Here is a 13,745-nt window from a genome sequence, read left to right on the forward strand (position 1 = left end):
ACTTAAGATTCATTCTGAACCCCCCATGACTCACTCTGGATTGTTGTGGTTTGTTTTTGTCACTGGATGACAGTCGCCACAAAATGCCCTCTGCAAATCATATAATCTATCTAAAAGAACTCCCTTGTATGACACATATAAATCTGATTATTTATCAGACAAATGCAACCACAAACTGTTGCTCAGTGCTCCCTGTGAGATTGCAATCTGTTTTGGCAATACTTGATATGTGATCCACTTTTGTAATAGAGATCAAACAACCACTGCACCAAAATTGGCCGCACTTTCTTGCATATACTGTAAGTTTACACACACGCACACACACACACACACACACACACACACACACACACACACACACACACGCGCGTTCAGAGTGTTCACACAAAAGGGTGGAGTCGGCACAGTGGGACTTTTTTCTCCCCCGAGGGGATCAGATCTTGACTTGATGCGCCGGGAAGGAAGCCAAAGTGAGATTTCCAGTGAATTACGCAGCGTCAAACCACACCGGGGTGTGTTTTTAGCCTCATCTGGTCTCCAATCATATCCGATTCTAACTGTGATCCGATTATTGATGTGATAAAATCTAGGAGGAAAACTAAACCAGTTTATGTGCAGCCATGGAGCGCAACGCACTGGACCTGCCGCGCGTCCGGCCCTCGCCACGGGTAGCGCGTAAAAGCGAGTGGCTCCGGAGCGCCCTGGCCCATCACCACTGCCCAGAACCCGGCGTGGATAACGAAATCGTGGTCCTGGCTACTGGAATAGACCAATACCTGCAGGAGGTCTTTCACCACCTGGCCTACCCCAACCGGAACGATACGGTGTCGGCGGAGGACTTCACCGCGCTGTGCGCCGTACTGGGACTCACCGGAGCGGAGGAAGGAAAGAGGAGGATGAAAGGAGGAACCGGAGATGGACAAAAATATGAGGAAGATGAAGATTTGATGGATGTTTGCTCTGTGCTGCCCTGCCAGCTGTCCTTTAAGGACTTCCACTCGCGGCTCTGTGGGTATTTCCGTGTGCGCAGTGCGCGTAGAGGCGCTGCGGAGTGTGTCTGGCGCCTCCCGGTTACCGAGGACACGGAGCTGGTCGAGCGACAGATCCGGCTCCGGTGGCCGCGTGTCAGACGGAAAAAATGTGTGAGTTTTGATCTGGCGAGGGATCAGAATGGAGCCGTTAACAGATTGATTAAAGGTCGAGCCGCAGAAGACAGCGAGTCAGGTACAGTAGCACGATGTCCATGTTATCGTTGTCCTGTGATCATTGACGGGTTCCAGATCATTTACAAACTTCAATTGCTGCACGATTCAAGCACGACTCTGTTGTTACCTTCTAAGTGACTGTAGCCATACACATCATTCAGATGCCTAATCTGCTCATGATGGACTGAATAGAGAGACACAGAGCAGTAATAATAGGCTTGAGACGATGTGTGGTAGGAGAGGAAGTAGACAACTAAGCACTAATTACTTGAATTAACTTTATCTTAAAATGTAAGCTGTCCCACTTTACTTCGTTAACTGGGCAGTGGTGGCCTAAAGGTTAAAGAAGCCAGCTTGTGACTGGGAGGTTGACGGTTCAATCCCCAGACTGACAGGCTAAAATCTGGGTGGGGAAAGTGAAAGAGCTTGTCCCTCCCTCGTTACTGAGATGCCCTTCAGCAAGGCCCTATACCTCCAACTGCAGAGCTGCTCAGTGGCCAGCAGACCAGACTGTGGTGGTACTGGGCAGCTTCCAGGTATTTTCAATTTTATTTATAGTGTTAAATCCTAACAGGAATTATCTCAGGACACTTTACAGATAGACTAGGTCTAGACCACAATTCCAGTTATTCCCCCAACAGCATCCATGAATGCGTGACTGCAACAGTGGCAAGGAAAAACTCCCTTTTAAGAAGAAACCTGGGACAGACCCAGGCTGTTGGTAGGCGGTGTCTGACGGTGCTGGTTGGGGGGGTGATGAACAGTGGTAATAATAGTCACAAATGAATGATGAATGTGTTCAGATCAGACTGTGGTGGTACTGGGCAGCTTCCAGGTATGAATGTGATCAGGGCGTTCCTGCAAAAGAGAGGCTGCCTCTCAGTGAACCTTCCCTGAATAAATAAAGGTTAAAAAAAAAAGTATGATTTCATACCTGATTTATTCTTCACTTTTTCCATCTCCTACACCACCTGTTCTCTCATTCTATTAATACCTCTACAGCCAATGCTGCAGGCAGTGCTCAGACCCTTTACATGATCAAAAGTACCGATACAGCAATGTTAAAAATATCCCCCACCCACCGGAGTTTAGCATGCCAACACAAAGAAAGCAGAACATGAAACGTTGTCGATATAGACTTAGAAAAAGAAAAATAGGGTCTAGGCTTAAAAATACAAAATTCCTCTTTAAATACTGTTCTGTGTTCCTGTAATTGGATCAATATTTAACTCTCTTGTTGCTGTTGTTGTTGTTCTTCTTCTCCAGATGAGGTAGCAGCTCTGAGGGAGCTGGTAGAGGACCTCCGCTCGGCGCTGCAGGGGAGCGACGCCCGCTGCCTGGCCCTGGAGGTGGCCCTCCGACAGGAGAGGAGCCGCACCCTCCCTTCTCCGTCCAGCTTCAATTCCACGGTTTCAACTCCGAAAACTTCCATCACCCTCATACAGGGAAAACTGGTACCGACACACAGAATCAAAGGACAGGAGGCGAGGAGGGTGGCCAGGAGACAGGACATCAGGGACCCCTTGGTGAGGGAGCTGAAGCTGATTCGCTCCTCGCGTGATGGGCAGCTGGAGGAGGCCATGAAATTCAATAAACGTCTGGAGGAGGAGCTGCGATGGGCATACCAGGAGGTGCACAAGCTTCACGGGACGGAGTCTGCACTGAGGAAGAAGAACGCTCAGATCAGGTTGGAGTTTTGTAAAGTTAACTGGGTGATGTTTGAACCGAAGAATGGATAGATATTAGAGGAAATGGTTTGATGATCTCGGATGATCTCCATCAGGAGGCAGGCGGAGGAGGCCAGGGAGGCTCTGAGCTTGGGGCTTCAGAGGGTTCGGATGATCCAGGAGCAGGCTCAGTCTGTGCCGCAGCTTCAGTCCAGGATCACCCAACTGGAGACTGAACTACACCGGTACAGGTACAAACACTGTGTGCACACGGGCTTGTTTGTGCATCTATTTTCACATCATTTGCCTCTGTGCTCTACTGATTTGATATTGAAATTCAATGCACTAAAGCCAGTGGAAAAAGGAAAGCTTTCATTAGACAGGTCCAAGCCAGAGAATGAAATACATACCAGGTTCAATAACCACCATTGAAATGAATGAGGCTCTGTCCACAGTATTAGCTGATTGGCAATACATTTGAGGTATGTTCTCTTCTCTCCTTTGCATCCCTCAAGATCCCGCTGCACCTGCATCCCTGACCACGCCCATCAACAACTTTACCCAGTCGGAGCAGAAGACGCCGGTAGCAAGCCACGTAAGTGACTGGAAAAGTGATGGATCACTGAGCAATTAGAGATCATTAGTGTGTTCTAACTGAACTCTAGATTTCCATCCAGTGGTGACCAACAAACCTTGCAGCCTTGTCAGGGATTGTTGATATATTTAAGGCTTTGCAATAGACCTTTTTCATAGCAAACATTTTGGCTCGTCATAGCAGGACAAACGTGTGAAACAAATTTTGTTAACGATGTTGTTCCTTCAAGTGTCCCAGTAAGTCATGTCAGCGAGCCAGCATGTGCAACCCTGAACACACACACCAAATGGAATGCAATCGTTTTTAATCATCAGTTACAACACATGTCTGTTGTGGTAAAAGGTCAATAGGGCACACACAAAATTATTCATTAACCAATGCTTTGCAAAAATACAATCCACTCAGGTGGATGTGTGAAGTCTTACCCACTGAAAGGTCATTGAGCAAGTAAAGTAACTTCTTCTACTGCTTGCAGAGGCAGAGTGTCTGCAGAGAGCGGTGGAAGGAAGAGCTGCTTCTGATGAAGAGGAGGAAGACATAGGGATGAGGGAGGAAGGACGGTGCTGCCTGTCAGATGTGAAGAAGCACCGACTGCATGGCTGTGGCAAAGGGTCAGCTAACATCTAACTCACCGCCAATGTGGACACGTGTTTCCATTCCCAGTGTCAGATGTCACTTTTTCTTCTTCCTCCAGATGTCAGAACAATGAGGTCCACCAACTTATCTCTCAGAGTCACCTGCATGATAAAAACCTCATCAGCACTTTTAAGAGCAGCAGGGGGCGCTGCAGCTGGAAGGGACAAACCCAAGAGCAGCCAGAGGGAAGCCGAGGCTTTGAAAAAGAAAAGGTGGGAGAGAGAAACTTGGTTAGGAGGAGTGGTGGAATGGCAAACAGTTTTAAAACTCAATGTCAGATTAGTTAGGGGGGGAATCATCCACAACAGAGAATTATCTGTGGACAAGTCTGGGTAGTGTCCAAATCAAAGACAAATGTAAGGAAAACCAAGTAAAGTTAATATTGTATTTCACTTCCATATGAACATTGAATTACCAGAGGATAAACGAAGCAGTGCTTCTTAGATTAGATATTGCCACTAATATAGGTGGTTTATTTACCGGGACAGCTTGAAGTTGACTGTTGCCCGGTAAAAAGGTCTAAAGAGGTCAAAAAGAAAGAAGATGCAGTCACGTGCCGTTTGCTAATGGTGGTCCCCGTAGCAGCGTTACGCTGCCACCCGAACAAGGAGACGCTGGAGGTTGGGTGAGAGGAAACGCAAATACAACAAAAGAGCGTTCATGATAGGCTAAAGGCTAATAGTTTGTTCCATTTTTACTCCGAAGATCTGAGGTCAAAGTCGGAAACACACCCCCTGACTTTGGATTTCCGAGCTCGGAACTCGGTCAACCTCCGAGCTCAAAATCCAACATGGCTGCCCCGTGCATCAACAGCAGTGAAAGCTGTAGTAACATACAGTTATTAGCACTTCTGTCTTATTCGTGTCTCACTAAATCAGTCGTCCCCACAGTCCTGTTCAGCTTCTAGCTGTTGACATGTTGTTATAGCGTAAAGCGTCGTTAACTACTGGTATTGCTAACAATGGCGTTCCACTCGAGTGCGACGTCATTCGCAGCTCCAGCTTCCGAGTTCCGCGGTAAATGGAACGCACTATAACCCCAACAGACCAGCTCTCCCAACCGGTTTTACAGCAAATGTCTGCTTCCTGGACAATAAGCTGCACTATTTTTTTTTTTTTATACAATTAAGTTCCTATATGCACAATAAAGTCTCTTATCTAATAGTTTAGCTTTGAATTAGCTGCAGCCCTGAGCCTTTGGCTACGGTAAACAGAACTTTCACAGAAGGGACATGCATGTGCCTTTGCATTTGCAGAGCAGCCAATAGGAATGCTTTCTCTCTCTCGCTCTCTCCCTCTCTCTCTCTCTCTCTCTGAAATGACCTGTGATTGGCCAAAGTCTTCCATCACAGCTAGATTAACTACAGCCTGAAAACAGAGCTAAGACGAGGTACAGAAGTCTAGTTTTCTCTTACTTGAATTACTTGAATGTGCTAAAGGGGTTATCGTGAATTTTTTGCCCAATGATGCCAAAAATAAAGTGCCTACCCCAGCTTTAAGTGATATATTTGTGTCAAACTCCTTATTTTTGAATAAAGGCTTAATAGTTGGGGCAAACATAGCCAGCTTTCTCCCAATGTTAATATTGACTCCTCTGACTACTAATACTGTGGACATAGTTTAGGAGAATGTTTGCATTCATTTGTTCCCTCTGCTGTTTACCAGAGGCCTAAGGAAGAGGAGGATAAGACAAGGCTGGAGGAGAAAGAGAAGACACGTCTGTCCTTGCTGGAGGAGAAACTCACAGATGCCCTCACACTGCTGATGCAGCTACGCAACAAGGTTCACACAATACACACCATTCAGCTCAGGCACGCACGTACGCACTGATGCAAGCACTGATGCACGCACACACTGCTAGATTTATGTTTTTCAAAAAGTAGAGTAAAATGTCTCTCACTCTTTCTGTAGAACGTGTCCCGCAGAGCCCTGGGGAAGATCGTGATGGATACTCTGGATGTGTGCAGTAGGAGTGGAGATGGTAGGTGTGTTCTACATCTCACCACCTGTCCACATATTCATATTTTAGTGTTGTTCAATGCTGAAATGATCCTTGGTACTTTGCAATTTCCCCATCCAGGTCCATCTCAGGTCTTGCAGGTAGCTGACGCCCTCTGTGTCCGGCTGTCCTCGAGGGATCTCCTTGGAAACGGAGGGGAGGATGAAGGAGGAGAGAGCAGAGAGAAACCCCTGGTTCCATCTGCAGGCTGTCAAACCAGCAGCACCAACCCTCTGCTCATCTCATGTTGAATAAGCTTCTTCTGTGGTACTTATATTTGTCCTCTCTTTTATCTGTGGCTTGTTTTGCACCCATGTAAGTTTCCCAGTTGTGTACCCCAGGTTTTCACACTGGTTCACACTGGTTAAAGATACACGTTTTTTTACTCTCTTCATGTTCTATTTTGTATCTATTTAATTTCAGTGATTAAATATTTGTATCCAACCCCTTTGTTCCCAGTGTAAGAGTTGATGCAGAGAGCTCTGGCATGATGAAACATGTTGGAGGTCCAAGTTCTACTATTAGACCAAACAGTACATCATGTTAGTGAAGCCACTTACTGATCTGGAAACACTCATATTGCAATTCATAAACTCACGTAAGTGGATCAGCTTTAAGGTTTTAAATGAAAGATCCACAGTGGGTGTGTGATTTAATGTCTAAAGTGCACTGCAGCGTTTTTTTTGGGCATTTTAGGCCTTTATTTGTATAGGACAGCTGAAGACATGAAGGGGGGGGAGAGAGGGGGAACAACATGCAGCAAAGAGCTGCAGGTCGGAGTCGAACCCGCGGCCGCTGCGTTGAGGTGCGCTCTAGCAGGTGCCCGCGCTGCAGCACTTTAACACATTGTCAACCCTATGGGAAGGGATCAAAACACATGAAGCTGCAAGGAACTCTAAGTTCAAGATTTCATTTCTTTTAAATTTGCCCAAAAGCTTTGAACTATTGTAATGGTTCAGGGTGAGAAGTGGAAAGATTTCAAATGCGTTAATCTCTGATTAGAGATGATTAGATTATCTGATTAGAGTTTTGTGCACAGCTTCTGTAATTCTTTTTTTTTTTTAACTCCATATGCAGAGGTGGAATGTAACTAAATATATTTTAAGGACAAATTTGATGTATTTGTATGTTACTTGAGTGAAATACTCTTTATTTTATTCTTCTACGCCACTACAATTCAGAGGGAAATATTTATCATGCAAGTACACATGAAAAAAAAACTGTTCACGGTTGTAAGAAGAAATACAATATATAAGTAATAAAAGGAAAGGACATGTTGCAAAAACACTAGAAGAAACAATCATTAAGTGCAGTACCAGTCAAGTCAACTCCACCTGTTGCATAATGTTCAATGTATCAATCAAAGTCCACGTGAATTAATTTCAATTTAAAGAGTGATAAAGTGGTGCTCACAGCTTATTTCGGCTGCAAAAATAGATGAATAAATCAGTTTTTTGCAGGTTTTAAGTTTATGTGAAAAACCCCAAGAACAATCCAGATAGCAATGTGAGCGCAGTTTATCTCTGCAGGGAAATCAGTGACACAATTTGTAATCAGTGGCAGAGCAGCTAAGAGACAGTAAAACCAGCCAATGACCACAGTAGCCTATCTAAGATCAAAGTCCAAAATTCAGCTTGATCTTCATCCCTGTACTGAGAAAAGATGAGCAGACTGGAGCGCACTGCTCCTGTCAGCTCAACGACACATTTAAAACCATCACGATAACAATATCACCTGCCATAAATAAACAGATATTAAAGTGTGCTCAGTTCTGCTGCTTTCAGTATTCTGCAATAATATAATACAACAAAATGCTTGTTGCATTTAAAACAAAAGGAAATCATTCCCAACATTCTTTTACTGAACAAAATGAACATTGAATTGAAAATAAAAGGCAGCACTAAAAAAAAGAATGACAGATACATTTTAAAGTGCAGTTTTCTGCTGATATTTTCTTTCAACTAACGCAAAAAATCTCAGAATATCTTTTGCATATGTTGCAGCCTTTTGCGATGTGTGTATTGCGCCAGTTAATATTGGGCTTTCTCTGTGTTGTAATTTTAACCTCCGGTGGATTTGTGAGGACTATGGTTAACTGCTCCTCAGATCTCTGCAGGGTAAATCCAGACAGCTAGCTAGACTATCTGTCCAATCGGAGTTTTCTGTTGCACGACTAAAACTACTTTTGAACGTACACATGTTCCACCAAAACAAGTTCCTTCCTGAGACTATTTTGCAGCGGCACCGGGCGGAGCTTAGAATCACCCAAGACAATTGTGATTGGTTTAAAGAAATGCCAATAAACCAGAGTATTTTTTCTCCCATCCCAGAATGCTGTGTGGACTAGCCAGACCCTCCTCCACAGCTCCGCAGCGTGTGGAGGAGGGTCTGGCAAAGCGAGACTACTATTGCGATGATGATAGAAAAAGCATATTTTATGCAGCCCTAATTTAAAAGCTGACAAAAACAGACAATAAGACGGAGGAATGGTATGAAATAATATAGTCCTTTATTTCCAGCAATTTACAAAGTCGTGCAGGGAGAGAGCCTTTCTCCAGCCTCTCAAAGGGAGGGCTTTTACAAGAAGAACACACAGAGAAGGCAACAGTGACGTTTAAAAAAAAATCAGTTTCTCAGAGGCAGCAGAGCTGACCTGGACAGGTGGAAGTTAGAGTCTGAATCAAAGGCTCCATCTTGACGTGGAGGGCAGCAGCCTGAAGATCAGCGGGGTTCCCTGTGAGCTCAAGGCCTTGAGGATTTGAAGCACTGAGGTTCACAAGGCGGTCGGCAGGTATTTCATATACAGGAGGACACATCATGTCACACTTGTTGTTTTGGGGGTTTCTGGTGGGTCTGTGGGCTCACATCTAACTCCTGCTGCTGCTTAACTTGACTCCAGGTGCCCTGTAAAACCAGCCTACTGAGGGGTTTTCAGCCTTCAAGTCCTCATTTTTTCAGATTCGGTGTAACTGATTCTCCCAGCCCTCCTCTCCACTGCTCATCATCATCATCATCATCATCATCATATAAAGTCATTATTACATTATATCATAATCAACTTACTGTACATCTTTTATTAATCAAAGGTAATTAAAAACAGACACTACTCTGTGGCTAACCTAGCTCCTGATTGGTTACTCTGAGTTGAGCTTGGCTCTGATAGGTTAAGGCCATTCTATATCTTATTAAGAATTCCCTGTATGTGGCAGGGTGTGTGTGCAAATGTGTGAGGTGTGTAAAGAGCGGTACTGTATAAGGCACTGTGCTATTCATTCACCGGTGGCGAGCACCAAGAAGTTCTACTGGCCTTTTTGCAAAGAAAAAAAAAACATCAGAGAGAAGAGAAAAATGACAACATGGTGACAAAGAATCAGAGCCAAAATGAAATGACAAAATAAACAACCTTATATATATAATAAATATATGTACAATTTGCTTTGTGTGCATCTAAAAATAAATAGACAAAGCATTACTTGCCCTCTTATAGAAGTATTCACAACTTTCCATTGACACAGAGGCAGAACGCTGGCACCTGGTCAGTAAGAGCGTGGAGGATACAGACTGACAGTAAACAGATGGAAGGATGCAACTTTCACAACAAGTCAATCGCTGTAGAAAAGAAGACAAAATAAACGTCCCTCCGGGGGGGACATGTGTGGGTTTGAATCCAGAGGACACAGAGATGCACTGAAGACTTGGAGAGTTTAGAGAATCCCTGCGGTGCCCTCTGGTGTCTGTTCAGCAGAGTTACAGTACTTTGTGCCAAAGGACCAGCGTGGAGAAGTTGCTTCATCTTTACAGTGGTTGTTTGCCTGATGCAATTTATGACACAAAACAAAAATCATGAAGAGTTAAAAAGATTAGGAAAGGAGGAAAAAGGAATAGAAAAATAATAATCACAATTTTAACATGACTGACACATTTGTCTTGTTGAAAAAAAAAAACAGTCAAAGCAAAACAAAAGATTTTTAACAAATAAAATAATGGTGTTTTGCACATTTACATGATGTGCCCTGCACAGGTATTCTGCTGGCCCCTTCCATACAGCACAGAAGTCTGACAAGCACTGAATATGTCAAGCATCACATGCAGGTTTCTCCTACGTCACTAGGCTTTGCCTCTGGGCCATCGTCTGTTCTCGGTAGTCTGTCAAAATGGGTCACAACTTCCTTTTTCATTCTCCTCCTCACCTTAGCCCTTAAAGAAAGAGTCAGCTCTGGACAGCTGAGTCTCAAAGGCTGTTATCAGATAGTTTGTGTGTGTGTGTGTGTGTGTGTGTGTGTGTGTGTGTTTGTTTTAAGGGGGTGCACTAAGGTTTAAACTGATTTTGCCTTTTTGTTAAACATTGTCCAGTTAGTCATTAGCTTACAAAAGGTCAGGCTCCTCCCTGATCAGAGAGATTGTTATTAGTTATTTTATCAATTATATGTGTGACAAGAGAAAAAACAAACACATTTTTCAAGAATTTTACTTGAATTCACTCTACAGAATCTGAAAAAAAGCTCAATGAAATCTTCCTCGGTGCCCAGTCACACCACAAAATAGCACAGCAATATTAATTTGTGTGTCCTAAAGAATAAGGGCAAATAGCAAGCAGTCACATTAGCTCTCTGAGTTTCTTTCGATTTCCTTTTTTGCCTGGCATTTTATTCTCAAAATCATTTCAGTCAACAGAGTTACTCTAATAGTGCGTCCCATTACCTCGGATCTCGGAAGGCGAAGCTGGGAATGACGTCACACCCGAGTGGAATGCATTCATTGTTTTCATTAGCTCTAGCCAGGTTAGCCATTGTTAGCCATGCCAGTAGTTAACAACGCATTAGGCTGTTTGTTGTGCATCCAAACAGAGTAACAACATGTCCACAGATAGAAGACGGACAGCACTGTGTGTGCGACTGATTTAGTGAGACACAATAAGACAGAAGTGCTAATAACTGTATGTTGCTACAGCTTTCACTGCTGTTGATGCACAGAGCAGCCATGTTGGATTTTGAGCTTGGGTGTAATCGGTGGTTGTCCGAGTTCTGAGGTCGGAAATCTGAGCTCAGGGGGCGTGTTTCCGACTTTGAACTCGGAAAATCTGACTTCCGAGTACAAATGGAATGCACTATAAGAGGGATACATGTTTCTAAACTACCGAGACTTGCTAATTGACAGGAAGCCTGTTATCTGAGTCATCTTTGGTCTATACTCGGACAGAGGAGGCATAGATAGCTAGCTCTCCTCCTGTTCCCTCAACGGCCACAACTGTCAAGATGTTTTGCTATTGGTCAATTCCACTTGACTGGAACTTAATGCAAAAATGTTGTGCATATTTCTTTCACCCCGCGAGAGGATCCACTGATCTTGTTGAGTCAATTGAAGTTGATGTATTTAAATGGTTGGGTTTGTTGTGCCGGTGTGACCCTAGGACAGCTTTAAAGACAACGGTGATCTTTTGGTGAATCTGAATCTAAAAGCTCCAGAATGAAAACCAACGCCAACAATAAAATACCAGAAAGGTTAGCCACAACTTCCTGTAGCAACTGTGACCTAACCGTTAACCAACCTCAAACGACTTCATTGGTCCGTCTTTCATTGGAAAGGTTTAGCGCTCCAAGTTTGATTGCCACAATGCATTTAGACCATCTAAATGCTTTGTGGGAATTAAAATTGTCAAATTAAAAGATATCAACATATCAAATATCAGCAATCATAACCTTTCATCTGGTATCAGACAGCTGAACCTGAGTGAGCAACTTCACACACCTTCACAATCTGCACCATGTGTGAACACAATGGCGTTCAGCTGGCTGAGCTTTGCAGGTTGCTTCCAGTGCGTTGCAGCATGTTGAGCGTCTTTTCACTTACTATACGCCTGGCTAGGACAACACAACAACAACTAGCCTGCTCCAGCAGAGAGCTGTCAGAGGCTTTCAGACAGGGGGACTGCTGCTATCCTCACCTGGAACAGCTCGCGGCAAAATAAGCCTCTCTAACCTCTTGGCATCCACAAAAAAATAAAATACTAAAACAGTGAACTGCAGCCAACAGTGAAGTGTGTGTGTGTGTGTGTGTGTGTGTGTGTGTGTGTGTGTGTGTGTGTGTGTGCGTGTGTGCGTGCGTGAGTGCGTGCGTGTGTGTGTGTGTGTATGTGTGTGTGTGTGTGTCAGGTGTACCGACACATTCCTAACTGACACTTGTCTGGCCATTTTCCACATACTATTTTCCACTGTTACTGTGCGTTTGCTCAAACAAAGAAGAATCTTACTCAGGGCATTTTGTAACGGCAGGTTTTAGTAGTTGGCCAAAAAAAGGAAGCAGTGTAACCCTCTGTGGACTCCAGAAGACGTTTGTGGAATAAAATACAGGCTATTGTGGGAGTGAGAAACTTTTAAATTGGCATTAATAAGGCAATTCACAACTGCTAACAAATAGGTAGGAGGTAAATCCCTTCTCACAGTGGCTGACATAAGCGTTTGTTGGATTGTGATCTGACCTCAGATCTGATATTCCTAATTCTCGAGGCCAAGATTTTCTGTTCCTGTTTGACTTGAATTAAGCCATTCACTGATGGGAGCGATGCCAAAAGGGATTTAGCTTGTTACATTTGTGGTCCAGTCCCCTGCAGTAAAACGCCTTGGTCCTTTTTCCTACCGTCACAAGACCAGGGTAAAACAGAGAGAATAGCTAGCCCTATGCACTCTACTAAATCACATATGAGACATGTATAATATTCATTCTGTATACATGACATAGCACTTGGTGATTAAGCATTCTAGGCTGGTTTGGATATATGTTTTGCTGTCTTCTGTCGTCTTTGTTTCAAGTCTTAAAACTTGATCTTTAAAAAACGGGAGGGCTAACGTCCCCATTGAAAATAATGAGGACTAGCCCTGCACATATCGATTCATACCAAATGCATTATTTACCCACAATAATAGTCATTGTCAAAAGTATAATAATAAATGTAGTAGGACTCGGTTATTTAGTAAAATATAAGAAGAGAAGTGTAGTTTGCGGGGCTGGGTTCATCAGGTGGAGTTTTGTTCACTGGTTGAGGTGGAGATATTGAAGTGTGTTTCCATTGTTTCTAAAAGGGAAACACAGGCTGCTGCTGCTGCTGCTGCCTGTGTTTCTGTGGCTGCTGCTGCCTGTGTTTCTGTGGCTGCTGCTGCCTGTGTTTCTGTGGCTGCTGCTGCCTGTGTTTCTGTGGCTGCTGCTGCCTGTGTTTCTGTGGCTGCTGCTGCCTGTGTTTCTGTGGCTGCTGCTGCCTGTGTTTCTGTGGCTGCTGCTGCCTGTGTTTCTGTGGTTGCTGCTGCCTGTGTTTCTGTGGCTGCTGCTGCTGCTGCCTGTGTTTCTGTGGCTGCTGCTGCCTGTGTTTGTGGTTGCTGCCTGCCTGTGTTTCTGTGGTTGCTGCTGCCTGTGTTTCTGTGCGCTGCTGCTGCCTGTGTTCTGGCTGCTGCTGCCTGTGTTTCTGTGGTTGCTGCTGCCTGTGTTTCTGTGGCTGCTGCTGCTGCCTGTGTTTCTGCGCCTGCTGGCCGCTTGCTGCCTATGTTTCTGTGGTTGCTGCTGCCTGTGTTTCTGTGGCTGCTGCTGCTGCTGCTGCCTATGTTTCTGTGGCTGCTGCTGCCTGTGTTTCTGTGGCTGCTGCTGCTGCTGCCT

At 44.4% G+C, this 13,745-nt stretch overlaps 1 protein-coding gene across 2 annotated transcripts; it reads left to right on the forward strand.

The window, feature by feature from the left end:
- The first annotated feature begins 445 nt into the window (after positions 1-445).
- Positions 446-6,539, forward strand: si:ch211-112f3.4 (EF-hand and coiled-coil domain-containing protein 1). Of its 2 annotated transcripts, none has more exons than XM_039796629.1 (9): positions 446-1,224; positions 2,472-2,892; positions 2,989-3,123; positions 3,388-3,467; positions 3,943-4,078; positions 4,162-4,315; positions 5,768-5,884; positions 6,014-6,083; positions 6,183-6,539. In XM_039796629.1, exons 1-9 carry the CDS (start codon positions 621-623, stop codon positions 6,350-6,352), a joined length of 1,887 nt encoding a protein of 628 aa, XP_039652563.1. In that variant the 5' UTR covers positions 446-620; the 3' UTR covers positions 6,353-6,539. The 2 variants fall into 2 exon arrangements, with proteins under 2 accessions (XP_039652563.1, XP_039652564.1); XM_039796630.1 differs by having other exon boundaries at positions 6,014-6,087; positions 6,183-6,352.
- The last annotated feature ends 7,206 nt before the right edge of the window (positions 6,540-13,745 follow it).

The sequence above is a fragment of the Perca fluviatilis genome, chromosome 4 (assembly GCF_010015445.1).
Source record: "Perca fluviatilis chromosome 4, GENO_Pfluv_1.0, whole genome shotgun sequence".
NCBI classification, from domain to species: Eukaryota; Metazoa; Chordata; class Actinopteri; order Perciformes; family Percidae; genus Perca; species Perca fluviatilis.

Excerpts from the sequence above, each read along its gene's own strand:
- si:ch211-112f3.4 (XM_039796629.1), top strand. The coding sequence starts at position 621 with ATGGAGCGCAACGCACTGGACCTGCCGCGCGTCCGGCCCTCGCCACGG. Across the intron at positions 1,225-2,471 it reads CGCAGAAGACAGCGAGTCAG|ATGAGGTAGCAGCTCTGAGG; the intron begins GTACAGTAGCAC and ends CTTCTTCTCCAG. Across the intron at positions 2,893-2,988 it reads AAGAAGAACGCTCAGATCAG|GAGGCAGGCGGAGGAGGCCA; the intron begins GTTGGAGTTTTG and ends GATCTCCATCAG.